At 34.7% G+C, this 23,064-nt stretch overlaps 1 protein-coding gene across 10 annotated transcripts in view; it reads right to left on the bottom strand.

The window, feature by feature from the left end:
* LOC138699871 (CDAN1-interacting nuclease 1) overlaps window positions 1–22,737 on the bottom strand; it is a 314,608-nt gene extending 291,871 nt beyond the window's left edge. For 5 of the 10 annotated variants that reach the window (XR_011332113.1, XM_069826079.1, XM_069826095.1 and 2 more), the window contains exon 1: window positions 22,423–22,729. Coding sequence is in view for 8 of the 10 variants with exons in the window: in XM_069826079.1 (XP_069682180.1) it covers window positions 22,423–22,520 (98 nt within the window). In the remaining 2 variants the exon portion in view is untranslated. Of the gene's footprint in view, window positions 1–22,422 lie in introns of all 10 variants that reach the window. The other 5 variants (XM_069826105.1, XM_069826100.1, XM_069826120.1 and 2 more) reach the window with 3 other exon arrangements.
* Between the last annotated feature and the right edge of the window lie 327 nt (window positions 22,738–23,064).

Below are 23,064 nucleotides of genomic sequence, written 5' to 3'. Positions count from 1 at the left end.
AAATGTTACAAACAAATTGTATTATATTGTTTTGAATATCACTGGTCATGCCAGAAAAAATTGTTGAGTTGCTAAGATGTTCACCTAACAAATTGTCATACTCTGCTATCAAGTTAATGAGCTCAATATAATTTCCAAGGTTAAGTGAATCGAAGTTTTCGCAATACCCGCGAAATGGAAGTTCGTGAGATGTGAGGAAACACACGACATTTATTAAACACTTCAATACTTTGCGGTTCCTCTTCACTTTTGCACTGTGGTTTTCAACCGCCAATCGTCTGTGTTCATTTGGTGCAAGATCTACAATTACTTTAACAAATTCTTCATATATAAGATATACATTAATATGACTAACAGATTTTTCATGTCTGCTGATGGCAGTATGTAGGTTGTTGAGGTCACAGAAGCCAATACTGGTCCATGGCGATTTAATGTCCGAAATTTCGAACAGTGAACACGGCCAGCAAAATATTTTTTTTAATCCTTTGCACCCTCTCAACCACTTGTGTTTCTCATAGAGTTTTGTGTTAGAATGACGGTTTATTCCCCTCTTATTACAGCTTATTAATTTCGTTAATTTAGCTATTGGTCTGTCCAGAGAAAAAATTATTTGTTTTTGCTCGAAGTTCAATAATCACACTTTGCAAATATCACATTCACATATCTCGTTACACTCACCCATCTTTACAAAAAATAACAGTATACACTTCACTATAAGAAAAACACTTGAACACTGCACTGTGCAAGACTAACTGAATTCAAATTCTGGACCGACACAACTCAAGGCTTCTAGAATGGTGAACAATAGGGACTATTGCACTGTACTGAAAGTGTCAATGTCGGGATAACCATGAAATGGTATGGTCTAACTAGCAAAAATGTGTGTGCGTCATTCCATAGCATGCAGAGTGTAATCTGTTTTTCTGACAACATGAGTGACGAGTTCTCACACCCTTACAAATTCCTCCCTTTTGTATTGGCGAAGGTCAAGCCTGTAGATAGTTACACACCTCGAGGCTATATGGCAGTTTCGCCAGAGATGCATACTTTGCATATAATGTAGTGCAGTCTAACATGGGCGGACTTCAGCGTCATTCATACACAAGTTTGCAGTCTAACATGGGCAACTTTTAAACTTGATATCAATATCTGTATGTAAAAAAAAATAAACAGAGCACACATTGTTAAACAGCATAGGGCATGCACTGCGTAGCATGCTCTAAATCAGTGGTCATCAGCACAAAGCACCCTGGGGCTAGCGTCTCTTACCCGCATAGAACAATGCACTATGGGGTATTCGTAGCTGCTAGCGAGTATGCTCTCTACCTCTTCTTGCTGCATGACGGGGCACATGGGACGGTTCTGCTTACCCTTTACCTATTTCAGCGAGTGCTGATGACCACTGCTCTAAATATTCACAACTTATTTCTGCTCTTCAGAAGTAGCAGATCTTGCATCAGTAGTGATGTAAAATCTTGCCAAGTTCAGCATGTTTCGTATTCAGGTGGCTAATAAAACGGACAGAAAGATAAAGGGCCTGAAATTCATTTGTACCATTCTTAGGCTATGTTTATGTTGGAACAATGATAAGAGATACCAGCAATGGTTTAAGGCATGATACTAGCAACATAATACCACAATAACTGGGTGTGTTTAAGTTGGAGCAACATGAGGAGGAGTAATAAATTTTAACTGCTGACCTGAAGATATCCTCTGCTGAATCTTCTAAAACTATAGTAATCAAAATTTGGATCCTCAGAAGAGAAACCTATCAGACTGTCTAGAGCTAGAAGAACAGCAGAATTTGCTTTTGTAATAATTTACAAGAAATGGCGAATATTATCTTAAAGCTATAAAAAATAATGCGCAGACTGCCAATGACATAGTAATATTAATTTGCATGTTGCACAACGCAATTATCGACAAAGAATGAATGCATCATAATTTGAGAGATATTACAGCATTCCCATATAGGGTCGATGAAAGAAACTTGTGCGACAGACCTCTTCTCTTTCAGCTGCAGCTCATGTGAGGAAGGTATTTAAAAATTATCTGACTGAGCATCCCTTTGTGTAACATGTTACGAAGTTGAATGTAGTAGTAACAAAATAATAGTTTTCTTATAAATAAATATTACTATTATTCTCCACAGAACATGACAGTGAATATTTTTATTGTTGACTCGCAATTTGTTAATGTGTTCTATAAAGCAATTAAAATTAAATTATTTATTATTAATTAATAACTACTTGTAGTTATTAAAATAATATAGAATTATCATTATTATAAAATAAATGGCAACGTTCATAAAAAATAAACATATCTCCGATTTGTAACATAACCATAACTATATTTTCCATTTATTCACGTGTAGAATTCAATTTTATTCCATTGCCACTTCATCCAACAATTTGTCCAGATGATTATTATATTTTTGGTCTCAAAATGTAATGTCATGATGGAATTAATCAGAGCCTTATTGGTACAATAAATAATTCTAATATAGTAGGCCCTACTTATTCAGTGTAATGATAAATATATTATAGTTTATACTGAAAATAAATTACTTATAGTTTTCAATTTATGATTTTGATTTTTTTTCTGTTGAGGCTTTAATTGGAATAGATGAAAAATAGTTTATGGAATTAAATAATATAAATACAATAGAGAAGAAAATAAATAATATTAATCATCTTACAGGTTTTATTTGTGGAACAGATAAATAGAACCAGAAAATCAAGCTAAGAAAACCTAGTCCCAAGTTTCCGTTGCTGGCTTCCTTGTTAGTAGCGAGACTTCATAGTGCTGCGTTTCGCCAACATAAATGCACTCATTTGTTTAAAGGGAGAGATTGTCTCGAGACTAGTACCACTGCTGGTATTTTTTTTATCATCATTCCAACAAAAACACAGCCTTAAGGTGCATCTACACAGTTCAACTTTCCTTTCAATTACACGCATTCAAGCAATGCATGCAAGAGTGAATGAAATGCATTCAATTTTTTCACTAAAAATGAGAGCACATGCAGCAATTGAAAGGCTACCCATCGCTAGTGGGTATCTTGTGCATTATTTCGTTCAACCATAGCATGTAGCGAGCAGCTGATTGTTCTAAGTGGCCGTGAGTAAACAGAAAATTGTTTTGTTTGGTGAAAATGGTAACAAGTCACAGCCATATCCAAGCGCTTTGCTGCACTTGTTTTAAATAAATATCATTAACTAAATGTATTATATGTTCAAATACAGCTTTCTTATTACTTAGTAAATAATGTCTATTATGAGTTGTAAGTCGTTTACTTCTGAATTATTTTCAAAGTTGTATTTAAAACTATGAATGTAACTGTTATTGTCATGCATTCTTTCTGGATCTGTTCAATTAATTCTGCTGATATGTATTTTTAAACTTGGTACAATACTAGACCTAAGAGAATTGATCAGCGTCTGAAACAGAATATATTATTTATAAGAACTAAGGGTTGTTGCTCTCAGCTGGAAGAAGACTTTGCACTTTTTTTGCACCAAATGATATCATTTGTATTGTATTGTCTTATACAGAGTGTATCTAAATTCAATACTCAAACTTCTAGGGATGATACAAAAGACCAAAACAAACGTTTTCTCGTAAATGACCATGGATCAGAAACTAATTACTGAATAACAAAACCACAAACTGTACTGTACTATAAGGAATAAAGAATACAGTTGTAATGTTACTTTATGACACTTATTCCTCAAACCTTTCAATTTGTAATCATTTACAAAAACTGTTCAAAAATCGGGCTTCCTGCATCAATACAAACTCTGTAACGCCGTGTCATACAAGTTCTAAGACTCCAAGAATGTACTGTAGAGCATCAGCAGCTGGAAGCACCCAAGTGACAAGCTCTTCCTTCGATTCAATTGGAATCGTACACCAGACTCTTCAAGTGCCCCACACATAAAAGTCAAGTGGGATTGGGTCTGGAGAATGAGCAGGCCATCCAATAGGTCCACCGCAGCCAATTCACTTAACTTTTGTGTGTGTGGGGGTGTTTGATGAGCCTCTGTACGATACTCGAATTGAATTGAAGGAAGAGCTCAGTGCTCGGGTGCTTGCAGATATGCAGCTCGCGACAGAAACAGTTTGGCTGTGAGATAATTATGCATGCCTGGACTTGGTTAATAAAGACCTAAACTAACCAAACCTAACCTTCGGATATGTAAGAGTGTAACTGGAGCATGAAGGGAACTTCTTGATTTGATCTGGAATGTGCACACGAAAATAAATCCAGTAAATGCTGGCACTGAATGAGAGGTCCGCACATGCGCCACAGCCAAACTGTTCCTGTCGCGAGTCCCTCCTGCTTGCATTTGCTGATGCTCTGCAGCACATGCCTGGAGTCTTCGAATGTGTATGGCAGGCAATAACACGTCGTTGCAGAGTTTGAATTGACGCAGGAGGCCATGTTTTTGAACAGTTTTTGTAAATGAGTACAAATTGAAATGGTTTTGAGAAATAAGTGTCATAAGGAAGTTACAATTGTATTCTTTATTCCTTACAGTAGAGTTCCAGATTTTGTTATTCAATAATTAGTTTCTGACCATGGTCATTTAACAAAAAAACGTTTGTTTTGGTATTTTGTATCATCCCTAGAAGCTTAAGTTTGAGTTTGAATTTAAATACACCCTGTATTATTTCAAACATGTGTTGATAACGGATTTACTCCTACAAGTATGTTTTAATAGGTTGTGGGAGTTCCTGAATTTCAGGAAAAACAACTTTTCCAGAAGTGCAACTTAATCCATTTGGCTCATTATTCCATTCTTTTAATTGAATTTATTATATATTTGATCCATTTTACGTATTTGGATATCATTAAAATGAGCATAATCGATATTTAGGTCGTAATGGAGTGCTACTGGTAACATACTATTACTACATATTAACTCTCGACTATGCTCTCAAGTTCTAGTAATATGCTATCATTGTTCGTTACTTCTCTGAGAACATTCAGTGCTCTTTTCTCTTTCTCTGGCCTGGTAAGATCGAGCTCACTTATTGGCAAGTCGCTCAAAGTATTCGATGCTAGTTTTTCTTGCTAGAACTACTGAAATGTTTGCATTGTTATTTCGTAGATGATTCTCACGTTCTTCCTCACTCTTATTAAGTCTTCAAATTTTGTTTTGCCTTCAGGTAGAAGTGTTTCGGTATAACTGAAACTTTTGCTTTAGCATTTTCAAGTATAGCACAGGCTGTCTACTCAATACTAACATATAGAACCTTTTTCTTTTCAGAGAATACTACCCGAAATTATTAATATTCAACTTATACTTATCCATTAAATGAATATAACCCAAATTGAAAGCCCCACATGCACTACTGCTCCCCTAGCAGGCAGCGCAGCCTGGATTCTGTCATCATTACTGTCATCTACAAAGAGTTCGCTTACATACTGTAGGTCATTTGGGCATCACACTCCCGGCACAAAGGCCTAGCAACATGAGGCAAACCATCTCCCACATGCTTGGCAGTCCATTTTTGTGTCTCTGTAGGAGTGGCTGTGTTCACGTTAGATTGCGTGTTATTCTTCTGTTTGTGTTACTGAAATGTTTAGATTTAGGAGTGGTTGTGTTTCAACAAAATGTGTTTTGAATATTTAGTTTTAGGAATGGTTGTGTTTTAACAGATTACGTTTTGAATATTTAGATTTAGGAGTGGTTGTGTTGACGTTAAATTGCATGTTATTCTTCTGAATGTCCTAGTAAAGTGTTTAGATTTAGGATTGGTTAGAGTAGCTTGCTCACATGGTACCACCACAGAAATTTACATTAGAGCAATGGATTTTCATTGTAGAGACTTATATGAAAAAGAGTAAGTGTGGAAAGGTAAAAAGCGACTTGCAAGAAAATTTCCTAATGTTACCGTTCCATATAGCAACACCATATGAAACCTCGTTAAAAATTTAGAGAAACGGGGTCAGTATTGAATAAAAGCAGCAAAAGATCACAGCATGTACTTAGTTTACTGAAGAAAAACTGGATGAAATAGGGGAAAGATTGTATCACACCCCTTAGGAATCTCTCCACCATCTCATGCAAGAACCTGGTGTCTCTAAAACCATATCATATGAAGTCACTAAAATTTTTAGATCCTTATGAAATGTCAGAGATCTGGTGCAGCAGATGAACATTATTTCCAACACCTCTTATTATAATCAAGGTAAGTTCAATAATATTAAAACTGATTTTTCTCAGCTTGAAGGAATATTTGCTTGCTTGTGTCAGACTTGTGAGATACAAAGTTCACCAGGAATGAGATCACCTGAGGAACTTTTCTTAGCTTGCAAGTCTAGTCTATCTACCTATTACTTTAGATTTTTAAATTGTTTGAATTCAATTTTCAGAGTCCAGCTTTAGGTGTTCACCATTCAGGATAAGACTAAAGCAATGATAAAGAAATTACACTTGTGGTCTAGCTGTGTTGTCAATCGAGAATTCGATTAATTTCCCACTCTAAGTAATTTCCTAGCAACAAATGGTGATGAACTCTTGCCTGATATTGTTGGGAGTATGAAGAACATCTTGATTTATTAACATTAAAATTAAGGGAATATTTTCCTTTCTGCAATTGAAAAAAGAATTGGGTGAAAACCCTTCTATGTAAAAAAAAATATTTCTTCTGTCAAAGAAGAAGAGAAGCTGTTAGTTATTATCTTCTGACTCGAGCTTAAAATCTTGAGGTTTTGGACAATGAAGAATACCACTTCGAAATTAGCCAGCCAGGTAAAATTTCTCATAGCAGCTATTCCATGCTAAACTGAGCCTGGAGATTACTTTTTTAAAGTTTAGTATTTCTTTCTGGAGACTAATAATAATAAACCTTTATTATTTATATTTTAAAGTAGAATTAAGTTCAACAACTTAGTTAATTTGTGTACGCGTTTATTTTATGAACAAATGTGAAGTGTGCACATGCTGAACTTCAGTGTGAAAAATGATTGATGTTGAAAGTCCTTGAATTGTTCCCTCTTTTCATCAATCAGCTGAACTGATGTCATCTTATCTGCAGCAGTAGTTTTCTTTCTCATTTTAAAAGCAGGTGCGGTAGATCATGAGTTCTAATTATATTAATGGTAACAGTTGTGTGTGCTACACCCGTCTCAAAAATTACTCTGAAGTTTATTTTATTCATTAATAAGAAACTATAAAAGAAATAAAAGTTTACAGAAGTAAGGCCGAGTCACTAGTCAATACAATCTGAATATTACTTTTGCTTGATTCCGAATGAAGACATAATAAAGCTCTGGTTAATATCTGTCACATCCATCCTACAAAGTATGACTGAGGTTATTGAACTTTATTTTACTATACCTATGGAAAAGTGAATTAAATTAAATAAAATTGAATTTTATAAGAGACTTCTGTGGTTGTATGTGTTCATGTCATAAGGCTTATTCTCATAAATAAGGATAGTTTTTAAAAAATATGAATGAATTTTGTTCTTGCTCCAAAACATAAGACATTTCAAATGCTTTTCTTCTTATTCTTATTCTTCGTGTATGAATACAGAAAAGAGAGAAAAGTGGAGAACATCAAAACAAAATTAGAGAAAGAAAGTGAATGAAAATGAAGAAGCCAAAAACGTTTACTTGTTGAAAGCAAGGGAGAGAGATAGGAAGAAGCGAGCAAATGTAAAGAAATGTTGAACTGCAGACATGAACAATCTGAAAGGCAAAGGACGTAAGGATGCTGAAAGGTAAAAGAGAGCAGGCAAATGTCACACCTGTCTGCATAGAATGGCTGATAAACCTATTAACGCATTAAAGAAGTTACAAAGTTAATCAGTGATTAAAAATCGTGCTTCCCACAACGACCTTGTTGCAATATTATCTGCATTCACCCATGTATCCCCATGACTTCGATCTATAACACAACACCTAAACGTCCTCTGTATCAACTTACTTGTGTCCAGTGTACATTCTCTGTTGGTCTCCATGAAGAATTGATATAGATGTAAATTTAATGTTGAGCTAAACTTGCGATTTAAGAGTATATCTACAATTGAACCAGACTTGTCAAAACTGCCAGCTACCAGGCCATATCAACCATCTCAATAACAACCTTATGGCAAGTCTAAGAAACAAATTTCATTTCTCTCAGGAAAATGTGATATCTTTGTATTTATGTTTTCAGGTTGAAATTGTATTCAAAAGCTAAAACTAAAATGTAATATCACTACCAATTCGTGAAGGAACTTAATTCACTACATTATAAAAATATGTAATGAGTAGAACATATTTATGGGCCTAAATTATGCAAAATATTTTTGAAAATCCGTCAACATGGAGTAGGAACTTCAAGGAGTCCATGTTACTCAAAAGGTTGGGAACTACTGATCTAGAGGAACTAACTTACACTTTCGAATGGTGAAAGAACTATCCAAATCGGTTAAATACTTTCAGAGACTGCCTCATATAAACATACAAATACTCTGTCTTTATAAATTATGTTAGTATAGATAAACACATATGCATATAACTGATTTCAATAATATCTGTATAAAAAGGAAGGCCACCTTAAATAAATGTAGAGTCATTTGTTTTCTCTTTATTACACTATATTAACCTGAGACAGTAACTTATTGACATGAAAAGCATTGTTGTTTTAAAACTCATAATATTATCTCGTTAAATATTAGTCCTATCAAAATTTTGCACAGAACAAAACTTGTCAAAAACATTTCCTGAGCATCTTTTCTTATGTAACATTCTCGTAAAAAAAATCAATAATAGACGAGATATTTCGATTTATTTACTTCAGGCCCCCTTATAACTCTCTTTTTAAAGCAAGTATTTTTACTGACACTTAGGCTAAAATCTAAGTGGGAACAAACTTATTTTACACATCAATTTTCATAGAAATCAGTTTAGCCAATATCGAGTGAAAAGATAACAAACATAATAATAACTATTATAATTAGGCCTAGACAGACAGACATACAATAATTTAAAAAATGCAATTTCCAGATTCAGGGTAGTTAATTATACATATTTACAGCAATTATTTTTGTAAAAGCGAAAATTACTAGAAAAATTTTGGTTACATTTTATTATCAGTAGGCCTAGATATAGCACATATGAGTGCCTCAGGACTGTTCAACTACAATTTTAGCCACCGGCGCAGCTCAGTCAGCTAAGGCGCTTGCCTGCCGATCCAGAGTTGCGTTCGGGCGCGGGTTCGAATCCCGCTTGGGCTGATTATACCTGGTTGGGTTTTCTCCAACCATAAGGCAAATGTCAGGTAATCTATGGCGAATCCTCGGCCTCGTCTCGCCAAGTATCATCTCGCTATCACCAATCCCATCGATGCTAAATAACCTCGTAGTTGATACAGCATCATTAAATAACCAAGTAAAATAAAAAAAAAACTACAATTTTGAGAATAAAGTAGGCCTAAGTTTTGGATTGATAATTAATATCCTCCTGAGTCCTGAGGCATCTGTTGTTTAATTTTAAAGTTCAATATAATTCTACACTTCAAAAATGAATGTCACTGACATGAGGAAAAATGCTGAAAAAAATTCTGCAGCTTACAGGTATAATAATGATGAGGTTAGTCTATGTGATAATTGGTCATGTGAACTCTGTCACTATAAAACATTAGTTGTAAAACAGGAGGAAATCATCGCCAACCTATGATATGAGCTGGAACTTTTCAAAATTCAATTGGGAAGTAGAAATGTTACTTCAACTTTCAATTCAGATTTGCCTGATTTTAAGGTTGTATCCAGACGAAAGGAGGAGAAGGTCCTCTGCTGAGAATGTTAGTGAAATAAAGTTGACCAACAGATTCAATGTTTTAGAAACAATGGAAGTTGATCAGCCATCCCTAAATCCTCCACAACAGGCTTCTGCTGAAGATGAGGATAGGAAAAGTAAAGTATTGTACTGGGAAGCAGTCACGGGAGGGGAATAGCAAACCTGTTGAAAGGGAATTAGGGACTGACTATGAGATTTGTAGCCTAGTAAAACCTAGTGCTGGACTTACTCATGTTACAAAAGATCTGGTAAAACTATCTTCTGGTTTTACCAAGAGGGATCATATTGTAATAGTGGGTGGGCCAGGGAACAGCCTGGATAGAGATGTTAGTTACTGCCTGTGTCTCTCTTCCTGAACTGATTCTTTGCGGGGCGAGACGCAGAGAGAGAAAGTGGGAGGTCGTACAAGTACTACCCTGTGTTCAACACGTCGGTCTTTTCAGTATTCCTTTCGTTAGCTATGGAGCAAAATCAACCATCGACAAGCGAATATATAGGCTTTTCCCTCACAAAATAAATTGTCCTTTTCATCAATTCTAAACACTAATATCAATGGTAAATTACAGTCTCTACTAGATATTATCGACCTAATCACGATCTCGGTTGTGTGTACTCATCCATAAACTCTTTTCTCAAACTTTTTCCACCGCAAAAGCCCTTTTAACCTTAAGTGTAACCGCGGAATCCTTGTAATAGGTACTTTATTAGTATTTAATAATTAACAGACAAGTGAAAGCTAGTATCTCAATTTTACTCTGTTCAGTAGGACGAATGTGTTTGGTTTTTAAGCCTGCAATCTGGTTTTATGGCGGAAAGATGTAGTCTCATTTATACATCTGCATTTTGTCTGTTTCGGTTTTGTTTTAATGGACACATACGCTAACAATCCAGTGATGAAATTGATAAGTATTATTTTCCGTTTTAGATCTTTAATAATAATAATAATAATAATAATAATAATAATAATAATAATAATAATAATAATAATAATAATAATAATAATAATAATAATAATAACAATCGTAATAATAATGTTACGCTAATAATATGCATATTATTATTATTATTATTATTATTATTATTATCGATGATGTTTCATGTTATTATTGATTCACATTTTCGTAATTTTTATATATTTTTAAGCAGACTATAAAATAAAATTTAAAACCATATAAGACTCACGGAGACTGGCAATATACTTTGAGAACCGCTCTTCTATGGTACTTCAGCAGTTGTCCAGACTGAACGAAGAGTGACCTAGTATGGACATATATTTTCGGAAATCGCCATTAGAGATAATAGCGATAGTGGTAATCACGATTAGAGTATCTAGTATTATAAACAGTTAAGACCCCTGGAATGGTATAAGATAATGTTTTCAGCACATGTAACATGCTACCGTGCCACACACTGCAACTACAGTGACAGTCCGAGCAGACCTAAGAGGCGTGGCTATAAGCACTAGGGAGCTCTCAGCTCAGGAAGTGAGACACGGGCAGTACTCTGTTGAGAAAGATCTAGAGAACAGAAGTAAGGACAGCAGCCACACAAATGTGGAGGTAGTGGAGCTTTTTGACAGGTATGACAAGCCGTGGCTTCATAGGAGGGTGAGGAATATGAATGCATGACTTGGACGTGCCTTGATCAAACCCAATGCCTCTCATATTGGTGTGATAGAGGTATGTAGCATTAAGAGAGATGATTATACATCTCATGGCCTACACTTGAATTCTAGAGGCAAGAAGAAGCTTTCGCATCTGATAGCTAATAGGGTAGGATTCCAGTGATTACCAATATAATTCCTGCTGTTCATCATAAGGCATCTCCTTTTTTAGGGTAAAATATAAATTAGAAAAAGAAAGTAGGCCTACAGGTAATCAGAACAGTGAAATAAATACAAATCATAAATGTTGTAGGCTTAATTCAAATTCAAAAGCAAAAGATACTGGAAATCAGTTTAGTTTATTTCATCAAAACATACAAAGCCTTAGAAACAAGTCACCAGAGTTATTAACATTCTTAGAAATAGAACAAATAAACCCATATATAATATGCGTCACTGAACATCATATGAAACAGCAGGAATTATCAGCACATTCACTGGAAGGATACAAACTAGGAGATAGCTATTGTAGACAGAATCTACAGAAAGGAGGTGTGTACAGTTGTCAAAAAAAAAAAAAAGTGGCCACACTCATGAACAGCGAAAATTTTCTAAGTCCACTTCGGGTCACAGCAATGTTACACGATGCATGTCCTTGTAGAAGCAGTTAGGGGACTATGGAATTATTTCATATCTGCGTCTCGTAGACCAGTGGTAGAGTGCTCGCTCACTGATTGAAAGGTTGAGAGTTCGGGCCTTGTTCAAGCTTCTTTATTTTTTAATCGTTCTTTAGTGATATAAATAATATTCAAATTATAATTTGTATTGTTACCGTTCTTTCGCATTATTAATAATATTCAAGTTACCTTAATATTTTGTTATCGTTCTTTTGCGATATAAGTACTCTGAATTTATATAAGAAATTATTGTAATATAAATAACCTTTTTCTTTGTAAAATAGGTAATTTTATTTAAATAATTAATTATATATTATATAATATCTTATATTAATTAAACAAACCGATATTTATCATTTATATTATGTTATCGTTGTTAGCAATATAAATAATATTCAATTTATCATTTATATTCCATTATCGTTCTTTAGCGACATAAATAACATAAATTTAATATTAGGTTTGGAACAATACAGTTGCATAATACTGGTGTTAGTTTTTTCTTTTTACATTATTACATTATATTATCTTCAAACACAATAAAATGAAAAGGAGTGACGAGGAATTGAACCTCAGACGTTTACATCAAAATTCCGAAGTTCTTCCGACTGAACTACGAGGGCACAAGTAAAGAAGCATTTGCGGAAAAATTGGCCCAATTCCCCTCCAGATTTTCTGATGATTTGTAGAAGTTCGTCCAGGATGCGGAGGACAAAGGCTAATTGGGATTTCCCGGTATCTGATCGGGTCAAAAATCCTGATAGAACTAATATTTAACCCTTGCGGTGAATTTCGGTGACGTCCGGAGGCCCAATTAGTCAAATCCACTCTCTTCACCGCCACGCTTGGGCCCCCCTAGAATCTATTAAGATTCAAATGGGACAGTGGTGTGCGGAAAGCAACGGGAAGTTAACGCATTTATCCTTCCCAAGAAAAACCGCAAACATGAGCAAAGGAAGCTTTTAACAGAAAAAGAAGCATCTTCTGCGACCTCTGGAAAAAGAACTAAGGAACAGACTAGTGAAGTGTTTTGTGTGGCACTGTATGAGGAAAAAACATGGACATTATGATGAAATGAAGAGAAACATATAGAAGCATTTGAAATGTGGATGTGGAGAAAAATGGAACGTGTGAAGTGAACAGACAGAATAAGAAATGAAGTTGTGTTGGAAAAAGTGGATGAAGAAAGCATGATGATGAAACTGATTAGAAAGAGAAAAAGGAATTGGTTGGGTCACTGGTTGAGAAGAAACTGCCTACTGAGAGATGCAATGGAAGGAATGGTGAACAGGAGAAGAGTTCGAGGCAGAACAAGATATCAAATAATAGACGACATTAAGATATGTGGATCATGTGCAGAGACTAAGAGTTAAGCAGAAAATAGGAAAGATTGGAGAATGCTGGGTTTGCAGTGAAAGACCTGCCCATGGGCAGAACGCTTATGTATGTCCAGGATGCTTGGAATGTCGTGGCCGAGAATAGTAGTTATTTGAAAAGACTCTAGTCGATTGCATGCCCACTCGACTGCAAGAATGCTGGGTAACTTTCGGTGCTGGATCCCGGACTCATTTCACCGGCATTATTACCTTCACCTCATTCAGATGCTAAATAACCAAGATGTTGATAAAGCGTCGTAAAAAAATAATCGAATGCAAGATATGATCGAGATGTGGGAAAGATAGATTAAATATATTGAATCGTAGCTTTTTGTTTTGTTTTTTGAACGATTAATTGTTTGAATGTTCTAAGGCAGATGCCAGTAAGTTTCTTTTGTTTATGCCACGAAAGATATTTTTGTTGAGAATAAAATCTTTTTTTTTTTCTTTTCATTGCAGCCATAATGTCATAATAAGTAATGATAAAGGCATGGCATAATACATTCATGAACCTGATGTTAATTACTAAAATAATCATAAAAGGGAAAGGAGCAAATATGTATATTTTGTATCTCCCTCTTAAAAACAAAACAAAAAAAAATAACAAAGAGCACGAGGTTGTATTCGAACGCAGGACCTCATGAATAAGAGGCCAGAATGCTACCATTACGCTATCAAATAACACAAAAAATACTTTAATTATAACTGTAGATATCAGGCAACATGATATAACAACATGTAACATCGCCTGTCTCCGAACTGTAGCGAAGATACTCAAAGGGAACTTTGCTTCTGGAGAGCGGCCACTTTTTATTTTGACAACTATACATATTTATTAGAAACGATATAAATTTCAATAATATCCACCTTTCAAAATTTAGCAGAGAAAAAGAATTAGAGCTATGTGCGGTAGAATTAGAATTAAAATCTGGTAATCTTATAGCTATAGGTTTATACAGGTCACCCTCTGGAGATTTCAAACATTTTCTTCATCTACTAGAAAATACATTACAACACATACATGAAAAAAAAAAAACACGAATACATGTTTTGCAGAGACTTAAATATTGACTATCTCACTGAGAACACTAAAAAATAAGAATTTAACACATTATTAGCAACCTTCAATTTAATACATACGGTCAACTTTCCAACTAGAATACAAAGAAGATCGATTTCTGCAAGTGATAATATAATTATAAGAAAAGATAGATTAGATAGTTACCAGACAGTTCCCATTATAAATGGTCTTTCAGACCATGATGCTCAACTAATAAGCATAAACGATAGTATTCCTGCATCAAAACACCCAAATAAATTTAGGTTAAGGGTCATAAATGAAGAATCTTTAAAGGACTTTGAAGCTAAACTAAAAAATAAAACCTGCGAATCAGTATATGATAATGGTGATATGAATAGTAAATTCAATGCATTTCATAATACATTCTTAAAGTACAAAAATTCTCAAAACATCTAAAGCAATTGGATTACACAAGGCATAAAAATCTCATGTAAAACTAAGAGGCTATATATTAAGTAGAAATAGTAATGACCCCAAATTAATAGCTCACTTTAAAAAGTACTCTAAATTTTTACACAAAGTAATCTTAAAAGCCAAAGAACTTTACTATAACGGAATTATTCTAAACTCAAATAATAAAATCAAAATAACTTGGAACATAATAAAAAAAGAAAGTGGAAAGTTTAGAAGTAAAGAACAAAGTTACACTCTTGTAACAAATAATAGAAAAACATCAGATACAACAGAAGTTGCGAACATATTCAACAAACACTTTCTCTCAATAACTGATAACCTAAACATCCCAAATAATAATAATAATGATAATGATAATGATAAATGATAGATGATGATGATAATAATAATAATAATAATAATAATAATAATAATAATAATACCGGTAATGATGATGATAATAATAATAATAATAATAATAATAATAATAATAATAATAATAATAATAATGCCATCTATTGTATGAAAGTATCTATTCCTGGAACTTTCCCAAATATTCAAATTCTTCCAACAAATCCACAAGAAATAATTACAATTCTAAAGCAATTAAAGTCTAAAAATTTCTCGGCATATGATGAAATTACAAGTAAAATATTAAAAGCCAGTTCACAAATAATAGCCAAGCCCCTGTCTTATGTATGTAACTTTTCAATGTTTAATGGTGTATTTCCAAAGCGACTGAAATATTCAGTTGTTATTCCTTTATTCAAAAAAAGGGATAGAACCTCACCCGAAAACTGCAGGCCCATATCCCTTCTACCAGTCTTCTCAAAGGTCTTCGAAAAATATATATAGGCCTATAAGAGAGTATATCATCATCTTGATAGATACAACATTCTCATTCCGGAACAATTTGGATTCAGAAAGAATAAATCAACTGAGCATGCGACGTTTAATTTAACTGATAAAATTCTGGAAGCTATTAATAAAAAATTACAAGTAGGAGGGATATTCTGTGATCTCTCTAAAGCTTCCGATTGTATTAACCATAAAATTCTACTATAAAAATTAAAATAATATGGTATTAACAGCATAGCATACCAGTGGTTTGAGTCATATCTCCTAAAAAGAGATCAAAAAGTTGAAATCAACACATTCAGCAACTCCTTTAAATCTACTTCAACATGGAGAAATGTTCATACCGGGGTCCCACAAGGATCTATATTAGGGCCTCTTCTTTTTCTAATAATAAAAGGAATAGGTTATCCTATACTATTTGCAGATGACACAAGTATCATAATTACAGACAAGAACTTTGCCACATTCAAATATAAAACAGAAACAATTCTCCTTAAAATGTATGACTGGTTTACAACCAATAAACTAGCATTAAACATTAATAAAACTAACATAATTAAATTTAAAACCACTTCAAATTTAATCTCTGAAACTTTAGACACAACTATCAACAATATACCTCTACTAGAAACATCAACAACCAAATTTATTGGTTTGCATATTAATAATACAATAAATTGCAAAAATCATATCAAAGAAATAACCCCCAAACTTAGCTCAGCATGCTTCGCAATTAGGTCGTTACAACAATTTCTAAACAGCAGTATCTTAAAGACAATATTTATTATCAATATATTTTCCCTATTTTCATTTCATTATGTCCTAAGGAATAATATTTTGGGGAAATTCTGCAGATAGTAAAAATATACAGTGAAAGCTGCCTTTGCGGTCACTTCATTTAAACGGCCACCTGGCCAAAAGACCAATTTTCTCTGGAACCAATTGAATTTTCCATAAGATCAATACAAATTCTCTCATGCGCCGGCCAGCGGCCAGGGTCTATTTGGATTGGAACCTGACTATAACAGTCACTGTCCAACAAAAAATCTTTTCACTGATACTGTCTGGCCTATTTTTTCGATGGTTAGAGAACAGGAAACAATATGAGAGGACAATACCTAAGTGTACAACAGTACACCTCAATATCTTGGGGTTAGTTGATTACTGCCTTATGACTCTTTTGTCACTTTCCACTCCGACCCTGCACAGCCATAAATTCTTACTCGGTTTTTAAAGGATTGAAACACGGACTTTTTCTATCGAAAATGTCACAGTATGTTTTAGGTCAATAATTAACCATTCGAATTTTTATATATTTTTTCTCCTCTTTCTACCTTTCTCTATTGTCTATTGGACCAGCTTTTACGAATTTGTCTTCTTTTCATTCAGTTGATTCAGAGGAACTGTGAAGTTAGTTTGAGAGAGAAATCATGTCTAATAATATATCTAGAAAAATGATTGAAGAAGTGAGAAGGGAACATCTGCGAGAAAAATTGCAGAAATATTCAAATGTTAAAGGACACACATAAACGGTATAATTAAGAATAAAGATGAAATATTGAAAGAATGGAGAAAAATTTGCGTGGTGGCCAAAAAGGAAAAGAGAATCTGTGTTTAGTAATGTGAATGATTTCATTTATGAATGGTTCAAGTGTGCGAGGGCGAAGAAATTTCCAGCAAGTGGGCCTATGATTCAAGAGAAAGCTCTTGAAATTGCCAAAGAACTCAATGTAAGCAATTTTATTGCTAGTAATGGGTGGTTAGAGTGCTTTAGAAAACGGCATAACATTGCATTTCGTTCTGTGTCTGGTGAAGGAGGTGACATTGCAACCAATGTAATGGAAAAAATAGACTTCCTTCAATTCTTGCGGAATATGAACTCAGAGACATTTACAATGTTGACGAAACAGTTTTTTTTTTCCAGGGCCCTCCCTAACAAAACTTTAAGTTTTAAGAAAAAAGAGTGTAAAGGTAGGAAGTTGGCAAAAGACAGAATAACCCTGCTCTTTATTTTTTTAATGCTGCAGGATAAAAAGAACCACTCTTAATGATAGGGAAATCGTTGAAACCGAGATGTTTGAAAAATGATGACATGGGCTTATTGGGGGTGAAGTGGACTGCCAACAATAAAACTTGGATGACATTATCATTGTTTGAGAATTAGCTATGCGATTTCAATTCCAAGATTAAATAACAAAATCGCAATGTGATCAGTGAAATTGGTGTTTCTTCCCCCAAATACGACATCACACCTCCAGTCCCTTGATCAAAGTATTATCTAGTCATTTAAATTGAGGTACCGCAAGCGAGTTTTGAAAAGGCTAGTTGCAAGAATGGAAGAGGCTGACATTAATACAAATGATTGTTGTATGCGCACAGTACTAAAAAGTCAATGAAATTCAGTCTTTTCATGCTGATTCATAAAAAAACGCAACCTTAATCAAGCAGCCACCTGATAAAACGGCCATTTTACAAGGTTACTTCAGATGGCTGCTTTAGACAGGTTTTACTGTATTCTTATTACAAAAAAGAGCCATTAGAATAATAGTTGGAGCAAAGGCTACAGAATCATGTAGATTATTTTTTAAAAAGTTAGAGATTCTGACCTTAACAAATCAGTACATATACTCTATAATAAATTTCCTCTTATGTAATAAAGAAAATTTGCCAACTAATTCAGCCATACATAGTATAAATACCCGCAGAAAGAATTATTTTCATACACCATCATCAAATTTATCATGCTATCAAAGGGGAGTACATTACATGGCGATAAAAATGCGGTTCTGGACAATTGGCCACAGAAAATTGGTAATAGAGACAATTCGCCACAGATAGACAATTTGCCACACTGAGGTACAAAGATAAATCATGAGTTCCAGAAGCTCTATATTGTGCGAATGGATACAGAGAGTAATAAATGTAAATTCCACTAAGTATGTGAATTACTATGTACGTGTAAAATGTCTTGCTAGGTTGTGGCCTACAGCTCTCAAGTACCGGATGACGGTGCCTTCTGCCTAGTACCGCGGGTATTCTTCAACTATACATGATATTCGTCTGTCCATGTCGATATATTTCTGCTTCTTTTTGGTAGGAGAATGACCACCTTCCAATCACTCTATGCATCTGTCCACTTCTTCCACTTCCAACTGCAGTTGCTCCAGCACGTGATACAAGGAAGGATGCGCTTTCTCCATTAATAGGTTCAACCTCCTGTGCCAAGCTTTGCATGTATTAGTAATTCTTGGCAGATTTCCAATGACACGATTGTAGCAGTTCAAAGTATCAGGTGTAATGAGTGGCTGTTGTCTGCCTCGTCCACGTCGTCACCCTTTAATGTAGTTATCTTCCACAAAATCAAATACCCGAATCAGATCACCTTCCACTGTTTCCTGAAGTTGGTCAAATGCTTCATTGACATCCTCTACTGGAACAAAAGTTAGCGAGACGAGTGAGTGGAACTGTGCCCTCAATTTTGAATTTTCTTCAACATTATATTGCTGCACCAAATCTTCGGTCTGAAGCCATCTCCAGAAAGACTGGGCTACGTGAAAAAGACAACCAGCTACCTTAACTCCATCAAATTCACTTTTGATTACGTTTATAACAGTTATAGGCTAGATATGAATCTTGGGTTTAATTGATTTTCAAAACATTGCCCTACTTCTCGTTTCAATACTCGAAAGAGTGTTTCATATGCCGCCCTGGTTTTCCGTTCCATCAGCATCATTACTACAGACATCCATTCCCCTTGTGCATTGACATGTATAGAGTAAAGTTGCAGCATGATTGAAGGAACGAAGACTAACATGATAATTTTCATGTTGTCCGCCGGTTCAACTTGCCTTCATGTTCTCTACACATTCCTTTGTCTTAATCCTTCCCCAGTTTGCAGAATGATTCTTGTGTTCAGACGGTTCTTTGACGACTCTGCTTCCATCTCCTGATAACATGACTGTTGCATTACACCCTCCACGCATGTCACAGTGCCAAACAACTCCATTCTTATTTTCTCTAAGTCTCATGTACATGTAGCCAAGATATGTTAATTTGTCAGAGCCTCGTTCTGATTTTGTGAAGCGAATTTCTTCCACCATAGTTCCGAATTAGTTTACAGCTTCTAGATTTGTCTTGTGTTACCATAGAAATATATTACAAATTGTTGCAAATTTGAGTGTTGCCTTGAATTTTAATGTGTGGCTAATTGTCTTTGATACGAATTTCAATTATGTGGCGAATTCTCTTTGATACGAATTTCAATTATGTGGCGAGTTGCCTCTGTGGCGAGTTGTCCCCAACCCATAAAAATGTTCAATAGTCTTCCCGAAGACATTAAGAATCATAGCCAAAACCCTGCATTATTTAAGGTAAAACTAAAAAAATGACTTAATATCTCACACTTTCTATTCTGTAGATCAATTCTTGACATTTCACAGTACTGTGTAAGTATTTTAAAACTATTAAATGGTAAACATATTACTGTACATTGTATAAAATACTACTGTTATTAAGGTATTAATTCTGTATATATTTCATATTTGCATTTTATAGCCTATGTATTGCGTAACAATTGGACATGTTCTTTATTCTATGCTATAAAGGAAATGTAAGAATATTATGGAACGAATAAATCAATCTGTCTGTCTGTCCATCTATCTATCTATCTATCTATCTATCTATCTATCTATCTATCTATCTATCTATCTATCTATCTATCTATCTATCTATCTATCTATCTAATATATTAAACTTCGGGTCTGCACATTCAGGGCTCCTACAAAAGTCCTTTCCGGTTTCGAACACATGTAAATTTACTTCTATGAATCTGAGGTGCATGAAAATAGTATCAATGAAAAGAGAAACTCAAAAAGTTTAGTTCCTTACCTTACAGATGTTCAATGTGTCCCTTGGTAACACGGCACACATCAAGCCTATAGTCAAGTTTCATTACACGGATTTTCCGACCCCCAGATTCTGAAGTTATGTCTGCTCACATTATCAGAAAGATGAAAAGTGGTTTCATCAGAAAATACCACGGAACGAATAAATTAATCATTGTTTTCAATTAAAATCTTCAGACTTATGCATAAATTTCTTCGTAGCACTTTCGTCTTCTGGTTTTAGGGCTTGCAGCAATTGTAGTCAGTATGGATGAAATCGCAACCGCTTGCGATGAATTTTGCCTGGATTTTGGGTGGATCTGCACCAAACTTTGTTCGGTAGCCTAATGCTGCTGCACATTAATAACAGACTTGTTCACATGAAAATCAAGCACACAAAAAGCTTTTCTGTCCTCTACAGCAACCATTTCGACTCAACAATAAACAAGTTTGTTTATACGCGCTATTATGAGACAGTGTCACCAACTAGGAAAACAATGTTTTTTCAGTAGGTTATTTTACGATACTTTATCAACATCTTAGGTCATTTAGCGTGTGAATGACATGAAGGTGATAATGCCGGTGAAATGAGTCAGGGGATCTAGCATCGATAGTTACCCAGCATTTGCTCACATTGGGTTGAGGGAAAACCCCGGAAAAAACCTCAACCAGGTAACTTGTCCTAACTGGGAATCGAACCCGGGCCACCTGGTTTCGCGGCCATACGCGCTAACCGCTACTACACAGGTGTGGACAAAACAATGTTCCCACAACTAAACTTTTTAAATTTTTTTACACATTTTTTTTTAGTTTCTCTTTCCATTGGTACTATTTTCATCCAACGTAAATTACATATTTTCGAAACCGGAAAGGTCTTTTGTAGGAGCCCTGTATAGTCTAACTTATATCATAATTATGTATGAGTATGAAGTAAGGTATAATATACTATACTCTCAGGACTCAGAAGGATATTAAGTAAACACATATACGTATTAATAGTGAAGATGACGTTCAACACGGCGCACCATGTAGACAAGAAATCTATATGCATCTTAATTGAACGTGCGTTTTCAACTTGATTCTTTCAATATTCTCCCCAGATTCAATGCGTAAACGATGGAAAATTGAACAGTGTAGATGCAACATAAGTGACAAGTAACTTTGTACCACTGTCAGTGATGAGGCTAAGTACGATTTGATGCGATAGATTAGTAACAACACTGTCAGTGACAAGGTTTGGTAGAGTTAGATGATAAGATAGATTAGTGGCATGCAGTTCCACTGTCAATGATGAGGTTAGGTAGGATTTGAGGGGAAAGAAATGACCTTATACAACTTGCATTAGAACTGTTTGAAGTCACATGCTTTAAATTACATCCACTGCAAGAAATATATAAACTACTGGTACATACAAAACGAAATCCTGGGAAAGAAAATTTAACTTGTCTTAATTACAGAGAAATTAGTATATATGTATACATAATTCTTGGATAAATTTCAGAACACGGATTCCTTCCTTTCCCTCTTACTTCAAAATTCCAACCTTGTGCACACAGAATAAATTATTGGAACTGAAGTGTCTTTTCGTAAGCATGACGATACGCATTCAACAAACGCAGACAAATCTGCTCGTTTGGTAATTTGCTAGAAGATGTATTCTAAGATATAATTGTCAGTGAGGAATTCGTATACTGAAATTTTCCCACTATATCATTATGTCAAGAAGGTTATAATAACTTTTTCAACGTTTCATACTTAGGATATTTCTCCCGTAGTAATTTTTCACATTTACGTCCTGGTCCATTATATGTCTTTATTGTTTTCAAGATATCATTGTATAATTCCACTTTCATTTTCGCAATACACAATACCAACGATTTAGAAGAGACAATATCGCTGTAACAATACCGTAACCTTCACTTCACTTCACTTCGGGGTAGAGATTGCCGATATTTCACAAACCGATATTTTGTCACAGGTATTTTTTTGTCACATATAAACCTGTGACTGATGACGCGAATTATCTGTGACAAAATATCGCTATCGAAATCTGCTCCGTACTCAGTACACAGCGTTGCTTACGAGATTATACAAGCTGGCGCATAGAGCTTGAAAAACGAGTCTGAAGTGGTTCCCTCGTAATGCCAATTCCGCCGCTCGGAGCGCTGTTCTGCCCTATATATTCATAGCAGAACACTTAAAAGACATTGACATTTGGGACATTTAAAGGACTCATCATTGCTTATTAAATGCTTCGTACAATATTTTATGGACAATAGACGTAATTTGCAAACTTCTACTCCTCAATTATATTACAATAAAAGGCTGTCATTCTTGATATTAAAACATATTACATATAAACTGAGGGACTGTCTGCTCTGTACTTCAGTTCATACA

The sequence above is a fragment of the Periplaneta americana genome, chromosome 1, assembly GCF_040183065.1.
Source record: "Periplaneta americana isolate PAMFEO1 chromosome 1, P.americana_PAMFEO1_priV1, whole genome shotgun sequence".
NCBI classification, from domain to species: Eukaryota; Metazoa; Arthropoda; class Insecta; order Blattodea; family Blattidae; genus Periplaneta; species Periplaneta americana.
The sequence above is the reverse complement of the archived record's forward strand: the minus strand, read 5'-3'. Positions and strand labels throughout refer to the sequence as shown.